Source organism: Tinamus guttatus, unplaced genomic scaffold (assembly GCF_059628265.1).
Source record: "Tinamus guttatus ecotype Peru unplaced genomic scaffold, ASM5962826v1 Tinamus_guttatus_pri_ptg000144l, whole genome shotgun sequence".
Classification (NCBI taxonomy): Eukaryota; Metazoa; Chordata; class Aves; order Tinamiformes; family Tinamidae; genus Tinamus; species Tinamus guttatus.
Genome location: NW_028288678.1, coordinates 1,245,854 through 1,270,586, shown reverse-complemented (window position 1 = coordinate 1,270,586; position 24,733 = coordinate 1,245,854). Strand labels below are relative to the sequence as shown.

General features: G+C 42.4%; 1 protein-coding gene across 1 annotated transcript; it reads left to right on the top strand.

The window, feature by feature from the left end:
• The first annotated feature begins 734 nt into the window (after nt 1-734).
• On the top strand, nt 735-22,516 carry VGLL3 (vestigial like family member 3). Its single transcript, XM_088522066.1, has 4 exons — nt 735-842; nt 9,821-10,076; nt 14,920-15,420; nt 21,888-22,516. The coding sequence occupies exons 1-4, from the start codon at nt 735-737 to the stop codon at nt 21,929-21,931; spliced, it is 909 nt and encodes a 302-aa protein (XP_088378192.1). The 3' UTR covers nt 21,932-22,516.
• Nucleotides 22,517-24,733: the final 2,217 nt, after the last annotated feature.

Below are 24,733 nucleotides of genomic sequence, written 5' to 3'. Positions count from 1 at the left end.
CGTATCGGCAGTGGGGAGGAAGGAGGTTGTGGTCAGTACACCCAGAACGCTCCAAACTGCCTTGGGTTTCTCCTTCCTCCTGGCTGAGTGTCCAGGCAGCGCTGGGATCCCTCAAGATGCAGAGGGCTGAGGATGCCCATGGCACTCAATACGGAAAAGTTGTCGGCTCCCCAAGCGCTGCGTTTCCAGCGCGAGCGAAGCTCACGGAAGCGAAAGCAACACCCGAAACGCTTCTCATTCCCAACGCGCTGCCAAAAGCACGAGAGGGGGGCAAAAAAAGAAAAGAAAACGGGGGAAAATGCGGAGGTGGCGGGGAGGAGGGCGGCAACGCGGCGCGGGGCAAACCCGCCCCGGGGGCCGGAGAGCAGCGCGCGCGGCCCCTCCGCGCCCCCGTTGGCGCCCGGCGCGCGGGCACCGCGGCGCAGGCAGGTGCGTCCCGCCCCGCCGCGCTGCGCGGGGCTGCGCGTCCCTCCGCGCGGCCGCCGCGCGCCAAGGGGGGCGGCGCCGCCGCCGCCTCCCCCGCGCCCGCCCCCCGCGCCCGCGCTGCCGCCGCCGCCGCCGCGGCGCCCCGCGCTGCCGCCGCGCTATAAGTGCGGGCGCGCGGCGCGGCGGGCGCGCACGATGCGCTGCCGGCCCGCGCTGCGCGGCGCCCCGCCGCGGCCGCCCCGCGCCCACGGGCAGGACGAGGAGGAGGACGCGGGCGGCGGCGCCGCGGGGCGGCCGCGGCTGCGGCCATGAGCTGCTCGGACGTGGCCATGCAGCAGCCCGGCGCGGCGGCGGCGTGCGGGGCGCCCCGCTACGCGCCCGCGGCGGCCTCCGCGCCCGCGGCGGGGTGCGCGCAGGTGAGGTGCGGCGGGGCGCGGTGCGGTGCGGGGGAGATGCGCGGCGGGCGGGTGCCCCTCGCTGAGCATCGCTGCCCGGCCGGGGCGGAGACCTGCGCGCGGGATGCGGGGCGCCGCGCAGCCCCCGCGGCTGATTTGAAGATAGGGGGAGACGGTGAGGGTGCCCCAGGGCAGCGGCGCTCGGTAAGGGCTTCTTAATATATTTTTATATACACATATATATTCCCTCGCCTTCCCCCATTTTTCCGCTTTTTGATTCGAGGCTGGGAGCTCGGCTTGCTTGGCCGGCCGCGGGGAGAAAGTTATTCGGCGCCTGCTGTCCCCCATCCCATCCGCTTGGCCGAGCGGGCGCGCAGGCTGCGCGGGCGCTCAGCATCCCTGCGCGGACGGGTCCCGCGCGCGCTCCAGCCGCGGTCGGCGCCGCCGCACCCGGCTCTCCTGCGGGATCGGCCCCGGCGGGACTCCAGTTGAGTTCGGTGATCAGATGCATTAAAAAAAAAAAAAAAAAAAAAAAAAAAAAAAAAAAAAGTGAATCAGGAAATTCTTATCGGGCTGACAGCATTTTTAGACTATGCAGTGCGTGGGTGAAGTGGGACTAATATTGACTTGGCCCTAATGTAGTCATCTGAGAATACATTTTTTGGTTGTTGCTGCATTCCATAAGGTTTTATCATTATTATCCATGAAGATTGTTTTCGCCGTACATGGGAAGTGACCCCTAATATCAACTTGCCTGGGAGACACGAATGTGGGCTAAAACATTAAAATTCCTATCGCATGTTATTGTTTTTTTCTTTATTGTTGGGAGGAAAAGCTCGTGCAGCAGTGATACCGAGGCTGACTTTTCAAGGTTGCTCACGTTGCTCACTGTAAACACAGACTCCGGGAAGCCTGGCAGTTCTGCCCGCTGCAGCGTGCCTGCGTTTTTATTTCTTCTGTAATCTAGGTCACGGCTTGCAGAACGTTCAACTTATTCAGTAATTTTATTTATAAACTTCTCTTCAAATATCTCAAAGTCCATTTGTTAGCCTGGTTCATTTGACGGGGGAGGAACTTGAGGGTAACTTTGCCTGTTTAGTTAAGAGACGTAGAAGTAGAAAAGCACCACTGAAACTTTGGTGGACTTTTTGTCATTTTACTCTGTGGGTGACTGACTCTATTTCTTTTCCCGCTTTGTGGGATAGAACACTTAGTACATGAAAAAATATTAAATAATCAGCTGCTGTGTCACATGCAAGTGCAGAATTTTTAAATTTCCTCATCAGCTGTAAGCAGGACCATATATGAAATGTCCCCAAAGCATCCTCATGAAGGCCAGTTACTTGAAATTTAATTTTAAATAAACCGAGTTCTTACAGGTCGTGTTGTTTGTGAAGAGTGGAGGTACATGCGTGAGGCAAGAAACCTAGCTCGGCTGAGCCAATACAGTTTATGACTTGTGGCCAGTGCAATATATCCTGTTACCTCCAAAAAAACTTTCCAGTCCCACCATCCCACATCTACTGACGATTTATTTTAACTAATCCTCCTTGAACCAATTTTCCTCAAATATTTGAAGCTGAAGGATCTTCACAAACCAGTCGTGTCAGACTGGAAAACAGAGCCATTGCCGCTGAACTGAGAATGTAGTACCCTGCAATTCTGGCAGCTACAAACTTCAGAGCAGTTTGTGGATATGCTCTGAGATCCAATCCTGGAAAAAAATAAAAATAAAATAAATAAACATAAAATAAGCTTCTTATCCATTTGGAGTGATTTGTTGTTTAGATAATGTTTGACATTATGCAAGTTGCTCCGTTTCTTCAAAGTTTTTCTATCAAGGATATTTAATCGAGTGGTAAAGAGCCTAAGAAAGGAGGAAGAAGAATCTGTTGCCAGGATTTTGTTTCTTCTTACACATGTGTTCAACATGTAAAACTCCCCTGCGTTCTTCATAAGGATGATGACCGGTTTAAAGAATGCTCTTCTTTGCTGGAATGAAAACTATGATTAAAAAATAGCAATGGGGGAAGATGAATTAGTGGGACTTCTTAAAAATAAAACTCTGTACTAGAGACGATGCAGTGGAGCTCATCCTCAAAATATCCAAGGACTCCATTGTAACATTTTTCAGGGTTGTGTACTCTGTTGTCTGTCAGTCCCCAGTAAAATGATCTGTTTCCTGAGACAAAAAAGCTCCTCAGAGTTGGGCTTCTGTTGCTTTTCCCGTTCAATGTGGGGAACTGTAGGAGTGTTTTTTTAGCCAAAGCCTCGGCATGAAGAGACGTGCTTGAGTAATAAAGCTGTGTTGCACACCACACATGTTTATGGCAGCCTTGGGCAGTAGGTGTAGCTTTTAAAGAGCTAAGCTGGCTCCTCAGCGCTTGCAAGTGCCAATGTGGAGACATGAGCTGAACTTACGGGTCACGGTGTCCCTCCGGAGAGGCAACCTGCGTGTGCTTGGGCAGGGTGTGAGCTGTCTGCTGGCTCCGGAGGAGCCCCGTCGCAGGCAGCTGGCACCGCGTCTCGCCTCTGTGGCCACGGCGTTTGGAACGGGCATCTCCCATTTGACGTAACGGGCTTCGGGTTGGCCGATGGATTAGCACACACCTAGAGCGTGCAGAAGTGGGATTTGCAAGGGTGGTCCATCGTGCCCCTCCAGAAGAGTCACCCTACCCTAAAGCTGCTCCCACCTTTCCTTATGTGTAGTTCTCGTTGCCTTCAAATCAGCGCAGAACTGATTTTGCACTGTGCAGGGATTCTGCCGCCATAGGTTTTCAGCAGTCCATAGCCAAGAAAGAACTTGCTGGCAAATTAATTTAGGTGGGATTTCTTAAAAGGGCACAGGGGACTGAAGCCTGAATTCCTACTGAATGTTAATGAGAGCTAAGGCTTAGCACCTTAGGTCTTTGAGATTGCTGACATGCAGGGTGTTTGCCGAGGGAAGTAAGGAAAGGTGGATGTACTTGCTCACACGATATCAGAAGGAAAATGGGGTGGAGGCCTAATTCTACTGATAAACTGGGGTTACCATTTTTGCTGTCTAAAATACGGAGCAAATGCACAATGGTGTTAGCAAAGCAATCACGTTCAGTAAGGGGCCATGCTTGCAGGAATGTACAACCCTGCAGAACAGTGAAATTAAAACTCAGCTCATTACATGCTCTCTTGAAGGGCTCTGAAGCTGTAGTAGTAAGTTTTGGGTTTCCTATGGGTTGAGAAAGGAATGGATGTAACAGATCTTCCCACTGCATGAGTCTCTGGAAACACCTAATCTGTGAAGAATCCTAATTTATTTATGGTGCATGAGGAAGGCAGTGACTGCATGTCCTACTCTATTAGTCTAGATGTAGTAAGCTGCAGAGTGGAGGCAAAGGTAGGATTCAGCCTGGCTTGCTAACACCTAAGCTAAAAACCTTTTAAATGGGAAGTTACAGTAAATGGTAGTTTTGGAATTCCTCCACAGTATGTAGATGTAGAGAGCTGAGCCAAGCACTGTCCTTGCTAAATCAGTCTTGCACAAGGAGTTGTGATATGCTCAAGTCAGACTTACTGCTGGCAGTGCTGTAGACAGACTTTTTCCAGATAAGGGCTTGTCTTCATTAGAAAATTAGGTCACTAACTTGACTCTTCTTTCCAAACTAACAGCTTTGCAGACAAGGATAACTTGTGTTTAATACTGTGTCAGATGGCTGTAGCTAAACCCTAGTTTCAAGTGCTGTGTTCTAGTAAATCTCTCTGTGCCACGCGTTCACAACTTTTAGGATGGGCTTGTATTACTAATGTTGAAAGACGCTGTATGTGAGAGGCATTCCTCAGTGTTTAACACAACAGAAGATGTCTTTGCATTTAGTTTTTGCATTTTGGATGCCCCTTCAAGGTTTTCCTGAAGCTCGCTGGGTGCTCTACTACTGGCTTCACCAGAAATTAAATCAGACCTGTATAACTCCTGACCTGTATACTTCATCGCATACAAAACCTGGATTAAGTCTTACTCTGTTTGTGTTTTTCTTTTGCTTGTGAGACCCTGGGGATTTAAAAAAAAAAAAAAAAAGATTGTTCTGATTGGGAGCAAGCGCTATTTGATCGTCCTCTAGCTACATAAAAACAAAGCTTTAGACTTTAACGATACTCCTCCATTTAGAAGTAGCGTGGAAGATGTTGTGTAAATTCTTTCATCCTCTGCTGCCTCCTTTCCTCAGCAGCACAGACCAGGCACTGCCAGCTCCAATGCTGCAAATCCAGCCCCTCTCCTGAAAGGAGGAGTTGAGCTTTGCGCTGTGCTTGCTCTTTAGCAAAGCTCAAAGGTAGCATTTCGTGTCCTCGAGGCGTGAAGTAAATACAGCTCTCAGGCCTGGCATTCCACTCTGCAATTGCTTGAATTTATCATCTTTCTTGAATACTTTCAGTGTTATCAATAGCAGGCTGCTCGACCAGCACTTTCACAAACGGAGGACTGTCTGTGTTTTGCCTAGAGTTTGTTACTCAAATTCCTTCTCAGAAGTTTATGTCAAATGACAGCTTTTTTCTCGGGATAGGGTCATATAGTGTTTCCTCACTGCAGCTATTCTTTATTTTCGGTTCCTGCTCTTTCTCTCATAATGGAAAATCTGTAACAGGTGGCCACAGGCACACCAGACTTTCATGCTTGGGAGCATAAAGGACCATATGCTGTATGATGGCATGTATGGAGATAATAACTTGTAGGAAGAGGCAACCAACTGATATGTAAAGTAAGAGCTGGCATGAATTTTCAGTCCTAACTTAACTAAACGGAAATTTTCTCCCATCTCAACTGTGCTTGGTTGTCTTTGTTTGGCTGTCTACTAGCTGGTTTCAGCTGGAAGTGAATTTTTTTCAATTTATGAGAAGAATGTTCTGACATTTTTACCAGACACCATGGGTGAAATCCGGGACCCTTGAAGTCAATTGGACCTTTGCCATTGGCTTTAATGTGGCCAGGATTTCACTGCATGAGAACAGTTTTGCTTGATTCTGGATAGGATATGTCAGAAAATAACAGCGATCTTCAAGACAGGGGTTTTGTGTGAGATTTTGGACCACATTCTTTGTTGGTGTAAAATATTTGAGTGGTCTTTTCTTCCTCCAGAAAAAAGAGTGTTCACGCTTATCCAACATAAGCCTTCTTTTTTTAATGTTCCGTTATTAGTGGTGACTTGCTACTGACCTTTAGCTTCTTCAGGCTATTTGCAATAAGATTTAAAATTCTCATTTGGAAGAGCTTGTTTCTGAATATATGGAAATAATGTTGGCTGTAACTGAGTGGAGCCCATGCTATATAGCTTTATTTGCCTCATGATACTACCAGTCTTTCTTCAGCCACTAACTTACTTTCCTCCTTCCTGCTGTGTATTACCAGGTGCCCTCATGTCTGAATTGCCCATTTCCCTACCTGATTTTCAGTGTGTTAATCTGAATTCTAGTTCTATGTTCTGGGCCTTTGCCAAGATGTGATGATTTTATGATGATGATGATTATTATAATTCCCCTGCTACCCCCACTCCCAGAAACAGCTTAACTTTAGTCCTTAGCTGTTACGGAAAAGAGAGGAGGAAATCATGAGTGTATGAAAATAATGAAAATCTGAACACAATCAAGAAATACATTGTGTCCAGTCAGAACATGCTTTCTTGTATAGAGACATTATAGACAGTGCTGGCTGCTTAAATGTGTGTCAGAACTGTTCATATAAGAAACGTGCAAGTGGAAAGGGGCTAGACCAGATTAGTTATAAGAAACCTAAGTTCTTTCTACCGCGCAGCCCCCTCCGCAATGAATTCATTCAGCAGTTGATCATCTCACATACTTTTCCTCTCACACAAGTGCAGTCGGAAATGCTTATGAGAAGATCACTCTTAAGGTCAGAAGCAGCGGCCCAAAATTTGCATGCAGACAGACAGAGGTATTTTAAGGGGCAGGGGGAAGAAAACAGTGATTTCTATTAAGGGATGTATGCATTGGAACTGATGTATACCGTGTAGACAGAGAAAACTTAAGTTGCTCTTTATCTCATTAAAGTTTATTATTTAACAAGTTGTGTAATTACAGGGGAAAAAATGATTAATAGTTTCTTCTTGTAACAGAAATTACGGTGTGCAGTATGCACCTCATCACAAGCAAAATGCAGTTCTGAAAAATCTTTTAATTTATAAGTCTTAAAAAAATAATTTAGTGTTCAGAGAGAGGCTTGTACTTGTCTGTCAGTACTACCTTTCAGTCTGTCAGCACTACCTTTCGTGTGTGTGTGTGACATTGTTTTTGAAAACGGAGAGTATCTTGTAATGACTCCCATCGACTGAATGGATGGAGGTAGGGACACAAGCCGAAATGGAAAATGAATTAGATTCTTAGGCTGTGGAAGGGGGAACATTCCTGCACAGAGAAGTGACTCTGGAGATAAGTTTTAATTTCCTGAGCTCCAGTCTCTATATAGGAACATTGAAAGACTTCCTTCCTGATAACCAACTCAAGCCAGGGGCTATATTAAAGGATGTGTTTCTGTATATAATTGCGTGCTAGTATATGTATTTGCGTACTTGCAGTATAAATGCAAACAGTATATCTGTAATTACAGAAATAAAGTTTTAAAGTGCGCTATGTGTATATTGTGGGCATATGCCCAGGTGTTTGAGATATCCCAATACATCCATATCTATTTAGACCTCTATAGAAGATCTATTTCATGGCTTGTCTCTTAAAAAAAAAAAAAGAAAAAAAGAGAAAAAAGAAAAAAGCCCCCAGCCCTTCCCCAGCCACTTGTCTTGCGTTCTTTAGTAGAACTTAGTTATGGTGCTCTTCTTTTAAATACTGTCAGGTCACTGAGGCAAATGCCTCTAATGCATATGTCTCCTGTATATACAGTATTATTATACATTCTGTAACTACTTCTGTTCTATTAAGGACTTAGGTAAAACTATGAAGTTCACTCTGAGCAATAGCTCAGTAAACATTTCAGTAGAAAATATTAGAAAATGTTTTTTTTTCCTTTACAGAAGGCACAAAGCATTTGAGAAATATAGAGTATATTCTCTATGTTACTTCAAATCCTGCATTTTCAGAAAATTAACTCGTAGCATCAGAATGTGTTTTCACATTAGCAATTAATTCCTAGCAATTTTTCTTAACTTTTTTTTTTGTGAATCCCACAGTTTTTCTTTATGTGTTGTTGGGTGCTTGGATAAAACCATATGTCTAAAATAATTGATGCCGTGCTAAGCAGAGCTACAGGACAGCTTTTCTTAGTAAAGTGTTTGAACACAGTCTAGATCTTGAAAATTCCAAAATAAAATAACTTACATCCATCAGAACATTTTGTACAACAGCATCAGGGTTAAAATTATTACTGAACCGTCATTTTTTATCAATTAACATACTGTAATTTTAGGATTATCACTTAATTGCTCTGAGCTTTTAGTATTATAGATTTTAATATTACTTGTAAGTTTGGAGAGATGTATAAAATAGCTTTTTGTCTTTTCTTCTTAATAGCCATTCGTAAGTAAGAATTAGTTCCAGAGTTTCTTTTTCATAGTACAATAAGGCAATTTGTGCATGCTTAAATAATCTTAAAAAGCACAGAATGTGAATATATTTATGGTATACAAGATCAGAAAATGATTTCCAATCATTTCTAAATGAAACGTATTTATTATGTAAATGGAACTTTATAGACTATGTACTCATTTAACTTGCTCTGTATAACAAATTTAGAAAAAAACGAAGAAAGCCGTAAACTTAAAGAGATTCTGATGGTGCTAAAGTGTTGCCAAGCAAATCATAGAAGATGAGTCAAACTGTAATTCTAAAGGAAAGTTATGATATACTTCAGTGCCGTAGCTGTTTTGGGGTTGCTGAAGCTGTTTGTGTGTAAAGTCAGCTGTGGAAATGGCTAGCTAGCTAAAAGCTGTGATTCCTGCAGCCTGGCTGTTGTGGGGAGTTTTTTTTTTTTCTGTGAAAACAGTTGTAAAGTGGAACATCTGAAAAATATGTTCCATGCAAAATGGATCTTCACACACATTTATTTTGACATTTAAGTTTGATTTGAGAGAGAGAGAGAGAGAAGATTCTGAAATAGCCCTTTGCAGATGGCTTGTGCTAATTTTATTATTTTTTTAAAATGCTTCTCTGCATTTTTGGTTTGGTGATTTTTTTTTTTGTATGTGTTTGTAGACTTGTCAGTTCCTCTCTTCCCCAGATCACATCTCTGATTATTTCTGACATAGATTTTTTTCTTTTTTCCGTAAACTTTTTTTTCTATTTTATTTTTCTTTTTGTTCTGTTTTTAAAACATTCACATACATGTACTCTCAAACCCAACCCAAGGTATAGTTTCTCATTTTTTTTTTCCTGTAAGTGACATACTCTGTGTTATATGGATTTTATAATACAGCAGAAAACTTTCCAGAAAGCCTCAAATTCTCCCCCCTTGACTTGTGTGGCAATACTGTGCCTTTGCCAATAAGTAGGTAGGTGATGGGGAGTCAGAGACCTGAGTATCCTCAACAGTGGGAGTATGGATGGCAAAACCTGGTCTCTGTGTGAAATACAGACAGTATATGGCCACCCTTCCACAGGGCTAGGCTCGACCTTTGCATTCTCTACTGATGGGAATATCCTTTCCAGGTGGGAGACAGGAGTGAATTGCTAGAGTCTGTCTGTTTTCTTTTGAAGATATTGAGCGAAAGCAGTTGCTTCGCTCTGTTAAGTTAATTGTGGTTAAGTTAATTGTGTGTAAGTTAATTGTGGTTGTGAAATGTGTCTGAGAACCAGGCCTGTCCATGTTCAGGGAGTATAAACTAGGCAGCACTGGTAAGCTCTTCTTTGTTAGACCTTTGTGCAAAATATTCCTATGTTCCAACTTTACTTGTGAAATGAATATTCAATGTATTCAGATATTTTTCTTTACAGAAACCAGATGTTGTGTTTCCAATGAATGCCACTAGTGATACATCTCTTGTTTGTTTTGTTTTTAATCCCAGAAGAAGTTAGCTATATACAACAAGATGCAGGAGTCCCTGGAAGTGACCCTTCCCAGCAAGCAAGAGGAGGATGAGAAAGACCAGCCTGCTGAGATGGAGTACCTTAACTCTCGCTGCGTCCTTTTCACTTACTTCCAGGGAGATATTGGTTCAGTAGTGGATGAACACTTCTCAAGAGCTTTGAGCCAAGCCAGTAGCTTCAGTCCGGAAACTGCCCTTTCAAAGAGCAAGGCAGGGCTAAGTCCTCTGTGGAGAGGTAAGAGGAGCAGCAACTTGTTCTAGTGTACTTAATCTGCTTTGTGGTAGTGCGTTTTGCATTGCAGGTGAGATTTTGCTTCTCCGTGAAAGTGGAAAAATCTCCTCGCATATGAAAGAAATGAGGAGCTTCCTGGAGATGACTATCTGCAATGTTGAACGGTGAAAGATGCCGCTTTTGCTGCAGCAGAAGTGAAAGCCAGAAGTGGAAGAAGCAAATATTTCCCATAGCCAGTGGCTCATCTAAGGCCTGGAGAGAAGAGGCACAGCTCATGTGGCTTCACAAACATCTGTTGCAAGATCTATTAATGCAATTTGGCCTCTGAGGCAATAGGGAGACTGACTGGGATATTAGTGTTGAAGTGAAGAGACCCAGGCAGCCCTCATGCATGACTTTGCCAGATGATCAAAATTCATCTGCAGTTGGCTTTCCAATCTGGGAGAATCAAGCACAGGCTGCAGTAGGCTTGAGGGCAACCCCTGGCCTGCTTGGCTATGTTGGGCTGCAGGTCATGATCACTATTACTGACTTACCATATGTAAAATGGGGATAATAATACACTGCTTCCTAGCAGGCAGTAGAAATATGGCAGGCACTGTGATGGTAGGAACTTGAATACCAATGTAATGTTTGTATCTCATAATTCATATAACCATTATGAGTGTAATAGGAGACCTTGAGAGATAAATCTTACTAAATAAACCTTATGGCTAGAACTTCAAAACCGGTGACCAAAGAAAGCACACCAGTAAGACTATTTCCATTTTGTTGAATATAATGCTCAATACAGTTATAGGTTTGAAGGTCTATATTAATTCTGATCATCTCTTTAGGGCTGAATGCTGATAAGAGATCCGTGAACTAAATGTAATGAATAATGGTGTTGCATCAAATTGAGTTAGTGAGATACAGTGAGGATCCTTGCAGTAGTAGTATTTTCCTAAGTAATGGTGCTGGGGTGAGAGCATATTAATGAAAATCACAGGGAAAAAAGAGTAGATTTCTGGATACTGCTGTGAAAAGAAAAATAGCACAGGAGGACTTACTTTCCAGAGGATGATGACAAATCCAAGGAAGTTTAAGCAAAGGTCAGCACAAGTGGCTAGGGAGCTAGAGGAATTTATGGCTTGAGCCGGGACCATTAATGTTAATGGGAAATTTTCTGTAGAGTTGCCTGAGTGCAGGATAGAACCTATACTTACTAAAAGAGGTTGGAGCATTTATAAATGGCCCAGACAGGCTATAAATGTTTTAGAGACAGGATCAAGACAATCGCTAGAGAGCGGTGCCCACGGAGGACCCGCTTCACTGAGGTTTCAGACATGCTATTCTCTGGGAGATATCCTCCCCATGGCCTCAGACATTCCCCGCTGTTTTTTTCCCACTCTCCGTGTCATTGCAAAGCCCTCCCCAGAGGAGTCTATAGGGGCTTAGGGTAGCCTGGTGTAAGGGTGTCTTAGCCTTTGCCGCTGCCTCACCCAGAGTGCCTGTGCCATCAGAGTGCAGTGCATTGAAGGTCTGCATGTCCTAGAAGTGTTCCTGGAATAAAGTAACAGGATATGCCTGCCCTCTGCCGTTGTTGCACCTGCTGGAGTGGTGTAAAAATCCCGGGGGAGGCTGCCGGGAAGGGCTGCTTGATCCTGCAATGTGAACTCTGAGAAAGTTGAGAGTGTTTGTTTCTCAAGAGAAGAGAAGCTGGAAGGAGTCTTATCATGCCCAAATGAGTTTCTCAAACATGTCCATTTGAAGAAGTGGGGAAATAGTTTTATTAATATCTTGCTCTTCTGCTTCATGTATGGTTGTCAAAGATGTTCCGTTACAGTAAGTGCATATTCATTTCTATCCCCTTACTTGAAGGCATTAAAATACCATTAGCTTGGAGATCTTTCAATGAACGACCTTCATGGGTGGCCTGACTTTCTGTCAACAAATGACTCAGGGATCAATTAAAAATGAGGCTTTGCACTTGCAATAGCTATTTGGGAAGATACAAATTTAAATGGGAAGGGAGTGAAAATGGACTGGCTATGCAGTTCATTGCATTCTCTCTCCTTTTCCATGAAAGGAAAGATAGCAATATCTGCTGTTTTTTCATCTGATTTTTTTAATTATCATGATGGAAAAATAAACTGTAGTTTCATCATAAAGGTGAATTTGTGGATTTTTTATTGTATTTTGAGATTGAAGTCTTTTTTCAGGGGTTATACTTTAAATTCAATATTATCTTACCGGTATTTTTATCAAAAGGGTTTTCCTAGTTGAAAGTTTTTGTTTCCCTACTCAGCCTCACCCTCTGTCCCCTTACTGAAAGGTATCATTGTACTACAGAAAACTCCATACATTGTCATCTTTATAGCATGTGGGCTTTGGCATGTTTTCAGTGCATGTTGGTCAGACACTATTAACATTTTCTTTAGTCACCACTTTGTGGTATCTGAGATACTGCCATCCTCCTGCTTCCCTGTACTTGGCATAGGAAATTGTGGTATCTGTAGTATCTCTTTTGGCAAACAGTTTTTGCTATATTTTCCTCCTCCTCACCCTCAGAAGCCAGCGGAAGCTATTCATTTTTTTTATCAAGAAAATTGTTGAAATGGCTGCTTCTTCCTTATTACTTAGAGGACAGGCATCTGACATGGCAATATTTGTAAAGGCAATTAGCTTTATTCACTGTTTGAAAGGCAGAGATGACAGGAGTACCTTCAGATATGGTATGAATGTATGGTAATTTAGGATTGTGATTCAACACAGAGACAGTTTTTGTTGTTGATGCTGTTGCACATCTAATGGCCCATAGCATCCAACCTCTGTGTGGGTGAAGGTTTCTTTCTCATTCCTGTAACACAGATGGACTGTGTATCCCCAGTGACATGACTTTACCTTAACCAGTCAGATCAGCTGCTTCCCCTGCAGATAAACTCACTGCTCATTGGTATTTCAGTGGGGCTGGTACGTGACAGTTTCTGACGCTGGTACTGAGCAGACCAAACGTGATTCGGATGGCCTAATCCTATTGAATGATTGGTAAAGCCAAGCTGATATACAATCTGGCATGAATTAATACTGGCAAATCTAGTGATTTAAAGTCCTCTCTCCTACTATTATTCTCATCATGCAGATGCTCTGTAGTTTTCTGTGCTATTTTTCTGATGCGAGGTGATTTCTGTTTAAGGCTTTTTCATGCTGTTAACAATCAGAGAGCTTGCAAAACCTCTAAGATATAGAGATGAGCTTCTCAGAACAGTGGCAATGGGTTGTCAAACTGTGTTTCTCAAGTGGAGAGGAAAATGCCAAACTGGACGAGAAGCAACTTGAGATTGTTTTTTGTTTGTTTGTTTCATTTTGTTTTCTTTTTCATTTGTTAGGCCATTTTGTCAGCCCAGCAAGCAACACTGCATGCCATGCATGTGCACTGTGTAGCTCAGCCTAATCACTTGTAACAAGGAACAGTTTACAAAGAAGGAACACCATCACTTTCAGAGGGATGTTGAGGCTTTGTTGTATGTCTGAAGCTTTCTGAAGTCCTCTAGTATAAATTACAATAGAAATGCTGCTTAAAAAAGAAAAAAAAGAAAAAAAAAAAAAGCTACCTTTGCAAGAAAACCACATTGAAGCACAATTTGCTGGATAACCTTTCAGCTCTGTTGGAAGCAGTTTAGCCTAAAGATAACTTTTCTACTTTTGTATGTACTGTGCTTCCTGAAGACAATTCCAATACCAGAAGTTAATCAGGCTCAATAGACTACCTATATCAAAGACAACTGATGCATGGAAAAAAATCTCTATGGTTTTAATGGATTCTGAAGTAGACACACAAGTGTCTTAACAATGCAGTCAGAGAAAAAACTTTTACAGTTTTTATGTTTCCAAAGTATTTTTGTTTAAAGTAAGCAAAGTTCAGAGGCAGGAGTGTTTGAAGAATCTGTTTATTCTCAGTGATGTCTTCACCTAAGTCTCATTCCATTTGCTTGTTAAACAAAGTAAAACAGAAGGTCATTTAAAAAAAATGATATAAATATTTTTGTAAATGTTATGTGAGGAACAGAGGATTCCTTGCCTTGTCAAATATTAAACTTCCCTGGCTTTATTTCTCCATAGGCTAGTTTTATGACTTTGTTCTTTCATCAGAGGTAGAGTCCCACATTTTTTTGTTTCCATCTTTGACCAGAAAAAAAAAAGCTATTTGAGCTGAGACATATTGTATGAAGCAGTACTTTCTAACATCAGTTGGCAAGAGAGATGTAAGAGTGAAGATGCTAATACTTTCCTACACATCAAAAACACTAACCACTCCTTCAGAAGAGGAATTTTTAGAATGTGATTTCATAATGTAGAGGTATCGGAATCCATTTAAATAAAAGTCGAGCTCTAGCTCATAAGAAGGAGCAAAGCTGTTATTCCAGACAATGTCTTCTTTCAGTTACATAGATGAGTCAGTTTATCTGATACTACAGGGCAACATGATATATTCTATAAGGGACTAGTTTAAGATGCATTAGATATGATCTCTGCCCCATCAAAGCGTGCAGTTAGTTTGAAGAGATCTAGTATTCTCCCATTAGCCAAATGTTTCTCAGATTCTGCAGTATGAGCTGGCTGGATGTCCTCAGAAGCATTTATAGTCAGGACAGCTGCCTTTCTATATGATATATTATATTTTCTAAAAGGTAGTTCTAGGTCAGGAGTTAGGATCTTCATACTGGAATTACTGAGGAAGCTTGAGCACAGTGTTACAAATTTGAAAGGATAGACAATCTTTTTTCTTTTTTTCTTCCTCTTTTCTCATTCAAATATGTTGTTCAGCTTCATTCATACTTCATTTCTCCCCTCTCCTTTTCACCAGAAAGCTCAACGATCTCAAGCCAAAGGAGCAGTTTCCCAACTTCATTTTGGACCAGCTCTTATCAGCCTCCCCCTCCACCATGCTTAAGTGGAGTACACCCCAATTTCCCCGTTACTGCACCCAGCACCTTCCCAACACCAGATCCCAGCAGCTGGCCGGGACACAGCCTTCATCAGACTGCCCCACCTCCTCCCCCTGCTGCATCCGAATCCTGGCATTATCCTTTAGCATCTCAGGTGAGCCCTTCGTATGCACACATGCATGACGTATACATGCATCGCCATCACCCTCATCCACACATGCACCATCACCATCCCAGCTCGCACCGCGACCCACGGTATGGGTCCCTGCTGATGCCTTCAGTACGTGCAGCCAGGATTCCCGCTCCGCAGTGTGACGTGACAAAGACAGATCCTGCTGCTGTCACCAGCGCTACCTCAGCATGGGCCGGAGCCTTTCATGGGACGGTGGACATTGTGCCAAGTTTTGGGTTTGACACAGGTAAGATGGTTCAATTACGTCTGACTTCTTTTAATGAGATGTATTTGAGCAAAGTAGTAGTCTGTCTGTAGTTGAAATAGGGCTTGTCCTCAGAGCTTTCTCCAAATACATTTCCAAGTGGGAATCCCTCCTGAAAATGCTCTCAGGGCAGACAAGAACTATGGAAATGTCCAACTCTCACTGCCTGTTGTTGAGAGACCTTAGTCTTGCTTAGCCCCATCAAGCCAATTGTGTTGTAACCCCATCAAGCCAAATGGGTTGTGACATGATATGTGTCTTTGTGGTTTGAATCTTGAGGGAAGTGGTTAATTAAACTTCCATGTGGAAGTTTCCAGCTTGTTCAGATAGTTTGTATATGCATTCACCAAAATACAGCTCCAGTGAGGATTGGACTAATAACAAGGATTTCATCCTATTCCTCTAAATTGGAACAGGTCAGCATATCTCTCCTGTCTAATACCCAGGGATTATTTAGAGAGACTAGAGATGCTGGTTGAGCTGTGCTTGTCAAAGTGAAATTCACTCTGTAGACTCTAGGCAGATGTTTCTAAATTAGATTCATTTTACTGTGCTCTCTGTAGCACTATGACAGCTTCCACAAACTACCTCTGTAGTATTATAGGCAGGCTTTGAATTGCCTGCCTTTGCCTTACTATCCAGTGTTAGGAGTAGTCTAGCAACCCTCACTGTTATAGAGTTCTTCATACAGGTCAGGGATGACTGTTTTTATCAGCGTGTCCATCCTAACACTCCCCTGTTTCTGCTTGGTATTTATCTGACCAGCAGCAATTCTTGGATATTATTACTTTTTAAACACTTTTTGTTACTTTATTAAGAAATTTATTGCATTTGCATCTTCTTTTTCTTTAAGATACGATTGTCGATTTTCTTGATAGCTCTCACTGATTTCCATTTGTGAGAGTCACGTGCTTACTTTGGGTATGTCAGGGAGCAAAGAATAGATGACGAAAAAATGCTGTTTGTTGAATATGAAATAATAGGAACCTAGAACCCAGTTATAATCAAGCTAGTCCAGTACAGATCTCTCATCTCTGGAATGGCAGCTGGGAACCATTAATCTCTTCTAAATGCTATGCCATTTGCTGCCTCAAGAAATTAAGAAAAAGCATAGTAAAGTTCATAATATTGGATGATTTTTTTTATCTATTAGCAACTCCAGCTGTGCAGATGATACAAGAGGAATTACACTTTATGCTTTGGGGTATAAAATGATAGTCTGCCAAGATTGGAAACTAAAGTTTTGTTCTTCTGACAAGTTCTGTAGTGGAAGGGCGTTGCTTTGTTATGCCATTGATACTGATAGACAGGACCAGCCCATTGGTTTAACAATTATCCTGGCAGTCCAGTTCCAGAGCTCTGATATTTGCCTTGCCTTTCTGGGTATGGAGCAGGAAATTGCGTAAGGGGATTGCTGGTTGGAAAGAACCACTACATGACTTGGGTATGAGTCTTGCCTGGGTTGCGAGTTGTTTCAGTGCTAGACAAATTAGTTTGCTTACTGCTTCTTTTGTAGTAATACTTCTAATAAAAAAGTGTTTAAACTCTTTTTTTTTTCTCTTTTTAAAGAGCAATAGACCTCAAAACAAATGATTAGACTCAGAATTACTTGATAACGCTAATACAGCCTTTGCTTTGCACTGCTTCCTCCATATGAAAATACCTGAGGATAGGCAGAGCTGGACAGACTCTGATTGGCAGTGTTTAGTAGTAGCTTGCATGTCTCGTGGTTGTCTGCTGAAGGTGGAAGAAGGCGGTGGATGAGGCATGGGCTATAACTTCTGGCCAGTGACCAATGTGTAGGCTTTATTCCATGAGTTCCTATTGGGGAAAGAGAGCAGAATAACAATGAGCGATGATAAAAACATAAGACCCCAGCCAGCCTATTGCTTGCTTGTTTCTAACTCTTCAAAGTGACCAGGCACTGAAACACAACATCATGGATTTATCAGGCTACTCCAGTTTGGCACCTAAACCTTTGGAAACAAGAGGGGATACAACAAACATATACTTTGCTGCTCATAAGGTGTTACAGTGCGATGCTGTGTGGCTGTATGTGCTGCACGTTGAAGAATCATGATTGAGTCTGGATGCAATGAAAGCATTGCTTATCATGGTGGCCAGTGGCGTTACAGCCATGCACTCCCTTGCCCTTCCTGGATGCCTCTCCTATGCTCTCTCACTGTCCTGAAGCAGAGGCTCACCGAAGCGCCTGCTCTGAGCCTCCTGCTTAGCCCTCCCGAGCTTGGCAGATTTAGGACAAGCACTCAGCTGATGGATGTTCTGGGTACAACCTGCCAAGAATGGTGGATATATTTGCCTCGGGATACTGTATGCACCCTCAAGTGATGTTGGTCCCCTCAAGTGATGTTGGTCTGGGGACTGTGCAAATTGCCTGCACAGGAGAGAGGTGGCTGCCGAAGGAGCAGGCCTGAAGGAACTTGCCTTTTGGAGTTGTCTGTTCAGGTTTAGTCCTCTGTGTGTTTTTATTGCTCTGTGTCCGTTAAGAGGTGCGTATAGTGAATATCACTAGTCTCCACACAGAATTTCATTACTTTTGTCTCTAATGTGGGGTGGCAATTTTGGCAGAGAGGCATAAACTGAAGGGCCTGCAAGAATGTGCTGACTTTCTCTCTTGAGAGTTGGACAGGGACGTGGTGGCCAGAAAACTTCAAATCTGGAAGCTTTTGCTCATATCTTCCCGGGGAATAAAGACATCAGCCTCTGACTTTGTCAGTATATCACATTCCATGAGCTTTATATGATTTATATAAGAAAACTCATTTGGTGTACCTCTGGTTGTGGCTTTTCAGAGCCCTTCAGGTATGCAAGGGATACTTCTTTTTTTCCTCTTATGTACTGTGAGTCACATTTCTTTTGCTGCTGTCACATGTGATTATGGAAACATTTGCAGAATTCCTCACGCCGAATTATGTGCAATGACAGTGTTGATCACCAGCAGGCTGGCTGTAACCATACCCGCTTCCAGTTACATTGTTGCATCCCTACCATGCTGAGCCAAATATTTGGTCTCAGGAATGGGTGATGCTGCATCACTTCAAAGGTTAAGGGACGGGATCTTCTTGCATACAGGCTAGAGTTTAGGGATTTCTCTTTCATGGGACATGAGTGTATCGCTGTTTGTGGAGCTAATAAGCTATTGATCTGTCTTGCACATCTGCTTACACTTACATGGTTCAGGTTTAGATGGATGAGTAGGGATTTAGCTACCTCATTTCCTTCAAATGTGGCTTAATCCTAACATTGCATGCTGCAGATTAGCCCTTCTGGAAGCTCCCATACGGGTACAAGTGGGATTAAAGAAAGTGCTAGCCTAAATCAGAATCTATTAAAGCCTGTTACGTTTGTGGCTGCTTGAAAGCGGTGTCTTTCGTGATGCTCAGCTGCCCTGGCTGGAGTGCTGGATCTAAAATCGTGTTGATATAAACACTTGGTGGCCAGAGGGGCTGAGTGTGTCCCTCCACACTCTCCACTGGCTCCTCAACGCCAAGGAGGAGATGCTGGGAGGTTAGTCGAATGCAGCAGCACATTCCGGGTCCGGGCTGCCGCGGGGAGGAGTGTGGAGTAAGTTGCCCTGCTGCTGCCGAGCGTGCTAGGAGGATATCCTGCCCTGCTGCTGGGCAGATGTGCTGGAAGTGACAGAAGAGGTTTCCTGTAAGCCCAGTACACAAAAAGCAGAGCAGGGGTTTGGTGTATCTGAGGGTTGTAATTCTATCAGAAAATTGAGGTTCGCATGTGTTTAATTTAAATTTAGGTGAGAGAAGCGTCATGCTGCAGTTCCTTGTCTAATGAAAAGATGTTCACTTTCGGAAATGCCTCTGAGTCACCGTGTCACTTTGAATACAGGTTTGAGTGGGCACAGCCTGTTGTCCTCCATAGAGCTCTTATTTTACACATGCTACGTGTTTGTCCCAATCTGGTGCTTTTGTTAGGTGTGTCCACATAACCTGTATTCTGCACATATGAAAATTATCCATAATATTGGTATCTCAGAGATGGAGAATTCTGCCAGTGTGGAAATACTGAGTTATATAACATAAGTGAAGATATTTTAAGACAAAAAATGTTTGTTTTATCAGCAGACTGCAAGTTAAAGCTCTTATAGTGTGGCTGCACTTGGATGACATGTTAGAACTGCATATACTTGCCATAAAGGATATGGGAATATAATGAAGAAAAGGCATGGAAAGTGTTCAATATTCAGTTCTGTAACTAAGGCAACTTTAGCTTTTGGATTGTTTTCAGTGGCTGCTTGGGCTTAATTGCTATACCTTAAACCTCCATCTTACCGTTATTTCTATTTGTTCTCCTTCTACTAATCTCTGCCATCAAGCAGATGTCCTCCTAAAAAGATTTTTTTTTTTTCCTTTTTAAGCTAGTTTGGACAGTTTGAACTCTTTTACATCTCACCTGCTTCCATTGCATCTTGGTGGCTTTCAGTACTCCACCCTACCCTTAATGATTTCTTGATACACAGAAGGTCTGTCTGACTCTCTCTCTCTCTTTTTTTTTTTTTTAACTGTAAACAGAAGAGGAATAAAAAAAAATTTGCCAATTGATTTTGAGGGAGCTTTGAAGGAAACTAAAGGCACAAGTCTGTGAATCATGTTGCCAGGAAAGCAAGTAGCTCAAGCAAAAGGGAGAAATCTTTGCTAAGTGAAGAGCTTTTGACCATGTTTTTATAGATATATCTTAGTTTGGGGATCCCGGTACTCTTCTAGTCCAAAAACCTAGGTGCAAGAGTGTGTGGAATAGAACAGGAAGTCACTCAACATGATTTGGCATGCAATTTCTGTCATTTTTTTGTGCTACATGTTATCAAGGTGATAGTAGGTGTATGTCTGACTTCCACTCATCTGCCAGATGGTTTCCAGATTGCTCTTTGGCCTTACCTGTGTTAAGCTAAAGAACAATGACTAATGTTAAGATAAAGAACAAAGACTAGAGGACTAACTCTTGGACAGTGTAATTTCTATATCTGGAAATCATCTGGAAAAACTCCCCTCCAGACGTGGGCAAGTCACCCCTGTGTGCTCTGTGCCCTATCTGTTCACTGCCGAACCCACAAGTGTTTGGGAAGTGCTTGGAAATCCTCAGATGGACAGATCAAATAGGCGGTCAGCTTTTAGATGACTGTTAATAGCTCTGTACTCTGAAATACTGTTGATCATCATTAGCAAGTTAACTGATGATACTCAATAAAGCAAAAGCTGGTGGTCAGATCAAAATCCATCAGGCCTGTCAGAAGGCCTTTGAAAACAGAGGAGTACCACAGATTTCATTGTTTTGTGGTAGAAGATCAATGCCTAGTATACCTTCAGTTTTCACAGGTTAAACCTGATTGAACACAGGGCTACAGTAGTTGCAAAAATATTTAAGTCAGCTGTAGCTGCACGTGCTCACATTAGTGATGAATTTGGCCCCCAATTAATGGCAGATCAGGTAGTGAGCACATCATTGCTGGTGCACTGTGTGGCTGGACACGTAGAGCAGAACAAAGTTGTCTGTATAACAATGTTTCTTCATTCCATGAAATATAATTAATTTGTTTAGCTCAAAATGTCAAGGGACAGGTTTTGAATCACTGAAACTCAGGTGCCTTACTGCTTCCTAAGATATGCATCTGTACCTCCATTTATTTTTGCTATAATTGATAGTAATGGGCCTTCTTCAGAAAGTTTAATCCCCAGCTCCTGCTCTATTGTCTGTATTTTAGGTATACGCCCTGTGGAGTGTAAATCTATCGAAGATTGAATCCCTCTGGAAGAGAAAAATCCCAGATAACAGAGGTTCCAAGTCCATAAAGCCAAAGCCACAATGTAGCACCGCATTTATTAGATAGTCCTCACATTTTATAAAGGAAAATGTTAGAGAAACTCATAACAAATGCAAGCTGAAAATCATTATTTTTTCCCATGTGGAAGCACTAGCCATTCTTGGCTAAAAATCTGACACTCTGTAGGTGAAATTATTTGGTATTCTTGCTTGCTGCAGGAACATTTTTCCTCTCTTCAAGGTGAAATGCTACAGAAATTGTGAAATCCTGAAGTGTTACAGACCTTTTAGAAGGGAGATGGGATCTGTGGTTGGCCTCTATCAGGAAAAGTGATTCTGTTCCATACTGGAATGTCTGCACAAACCTTGCTGGAGGATTTTGTCATGCCTCGGTTCTCTCCAAAGGAAGCCAGAAATAGGAAATGCATAAAGGATTTTATCGTCATTCCTGAATTGCTCGAGCCAGTCTAAAATTTAAGTGTGGTTTAAGCTTATCCTATATAAACTGTGAAACTGGGAGCAATATAATGTCACTAACAGATCCGCTTAGATAGTAAGAGGGGAGCGGGGGGATTGTTTGTTTGTTTTCAACTGTTTGTTCTAACTTTGCTTGTGTGGGGAAATTAATTTTTTTTTTCTTTCCTGAAATCTAGGTCTACAGCATCAGGACAAGAGCAAAGAAACTTCCTGGTTCTGAGGTTCAGATATAACTTAAGACCTGAAGATATAACTTAAGAGCTGAAGTCACCGCCGCTGGGAGGGCGATATCCTTGACTAAGCTTTGTCCCCCCACTGTTTGGGGCAAAGAACACGCTATGAAAATGAAGAGCCAACCATGGTTTTGCTATTGAGCCTTTTGTTTCTAAGGCCATTTATGGGTCCCACAGTGTTGAAGAAAAAAAAATAACTTTTCTTTCTTTCCTCATTTGAGCCTGCTGCAGCTGGTCAACCTAACTCCTTTCTGCTCCTTTAAGAGTGTTTTGTTTTGTTCAGCTTGATATTTTTATGAACAGTCTCAATTGTCAGGAAAAAGACTCTCCCTTGACTACAGTGCGCCTTCTTTCAGGAATACAGTATTTTGTAGCTCTTTGTGCATCTATTTTTGTAGAAATACAGAAAGTTTGGGTAAGGATTGATGGGCTATTTTAGGATGACGTATTTTTTTAAAAAATATATGTAAAATTGTTAAGTTCTGTTTAAAGAACTTGCTCTCAGAGAAGCACTGGCAAAAAAAATGTATAAAATGCTATTTTTAGATGTCTGTGATGTGTTTGTGCATTTTGGGATTTTTTGTTTTGTTACCTCAAATGTCTATCTTTCCTTTTTTTTAAAAAAAAAAAAAGAGCTAAGCCTTGCTTGTTTCCACATTACTAGAATTTTTGATATTTTTGTCCTTTTGTTCTAGCTTAAGCAAGTATAATTCACACCTCAAGTTTCATCCAAATATTTTTTTTCCTACTGGTGTTAGATTGTAGCAAAGGTGTCTTTATTTTCTTGCCTCTGAAGATGGCTTTTTGCAATGATCATTGTAAGAAAATTGCAAATACCTTTAGCCTGGATCAAAGCCTAGGGTTGTAAGAACTGCTTTTCTGACCCAGTCGTTCTTTCAGAGTGGACCAAATACTTGTATGGATTTAAATGAGACATGAGTTAGGGCCTTGCCCATGATCCATTGAAGCTGAAGAACAGAATTCTTATGGGTTATGTTTCAGGCACTTCTGTAGTGATCATTAATATTGGTATACTTGTATTTGAACTCATGATACAGGACCTTCAGCTAAACCATTTCAAGGGTGGCAATTTTTAGTGTGAATATTCAGGAAAGAAATGCCAGTTTTATAAAAATGTTTACAACATGTGGAAACAAAAATTTTATTCTTTTTTAACTGGCCTGATCTTTCTGTCATCTGAGTACCTCACAGAAATCACTGAAGTTTTCAACTCTTGTCAACTTCAGAAGTTGGTTGTCTAACCTAAGACTTGCTGGGGGCCTCTTGATACCCCAGCTGCAGCTCTTGAATTTCATAAGGAGTTGCACGTGCTGAGCATGCACAAAAGATAGGCTTTGCTGCTGTCTCTAGGTAGGAATCTGAACTTGGAGACCGTGTGGCTACATCTAGCCCCGGCACTCTGCAAGATGTTGGGAAACCCCACTTCTGGCCCTGGGCCTCAGGTCCTACGTGCATAATGAGGACTCCGTTTGAAGACAGTGTGAGCAGGATCCAACCCTGAATAAGGGCTGTGAGATTCCGCTGAAGAGCCCAGCCCTGCGGTAGGCTGGCATGAGTCATCCTGCATGCCCAAGTCTACTGCCTCCAGCAAGGTGACACCACAGCAGCTCGTGTTCAGGTGGGGCCAAGTGCAGGATCAGGGCCCCAAGTTGCCTCATCCTAGCTTTCACTTGGAAATGTTGCCTTTCTGCTCTGTGCACCTTCAGTGGATGGATGTCTTTAGGATATCTGTAATATTTCACAAGGCTCTTGTAACCTATTATTTCTCTGCTACCACTGTTTTCAGGCACCCCTGGTTAAAAGACAAACCAGCTACATGCAAACCGAGAGCTAACCACATGACTAATAAGGAACAGTTTAGTTTTAAGGCAATGAGTATTGTATATGTTGGCTTGTCAGATGGAGAACACATGGTTCTCCATGTGAATGGGGAGGGAAAAGAGTTGGGCTGTGCAAGCTGCCAAAATTCAGGCCTCTATCCTGACATTTCTTTATTCCAGGCACTGGGAACTTGACTCAGTGAGATGCTGAGCATTCTTCCTTGCCACATGAGATGGCTTGAAGTGCTGACACTGGGGGCATCAGGATTATAACCCAATTTGGCAAAACCCTTAAATTCTTATCTCAGTAATTTGAAGTCTGAGGTAGCATAAGAGGGCTGAATGGGCTGTGCTTCAATACTGTTAAAAAAAAAAAAAAAAAAAGCAATGGGTTGTAGTTTCCATGTTGGAATATGGAATTAATTTTTTGTTTTCATTTTTAAGTCATTAGCATTTTTTCCTGTCAGTGAAATTCACTCTCAATACAGTCCTACATGCTATCACTGCTCTAGTGGAGCTATTTCCTCAATTGGTTAATGAATTAGTATCAGAGTGGGATAACCATGTGGGAGGGAAGGTAGTAAAAGCACCCACAATTTGTTTACTTCAGGAGAGTATACTTCAGGAAATATCTCAAGAATGAGTTCTTGAGATAGGTAAAAATCAGGAATTTCTGGCAGTATTAGAAATACTGGAAAAAAAGTTTGAACTTTTTTCTTGTTTCCTGGACTTGGCAAAGCTGGAAGGCAAAGATGCAAACCATCCCAAGAAAAGCAATGAGAAAAGTTCTAATCAAACTCTCTGAACTTCAGGGAGGGAGAGTTTTGGGAGGGAGAAAAGCAAAAGAAAATGCAAATTTTCTTTTTAAGCTGTACTGTGTTTGAGTTTCCTGTATAGCTCACCTATGTCTAGTAAGTGCAGCCATTGCATTGCCCTCCGCTTTGCAAG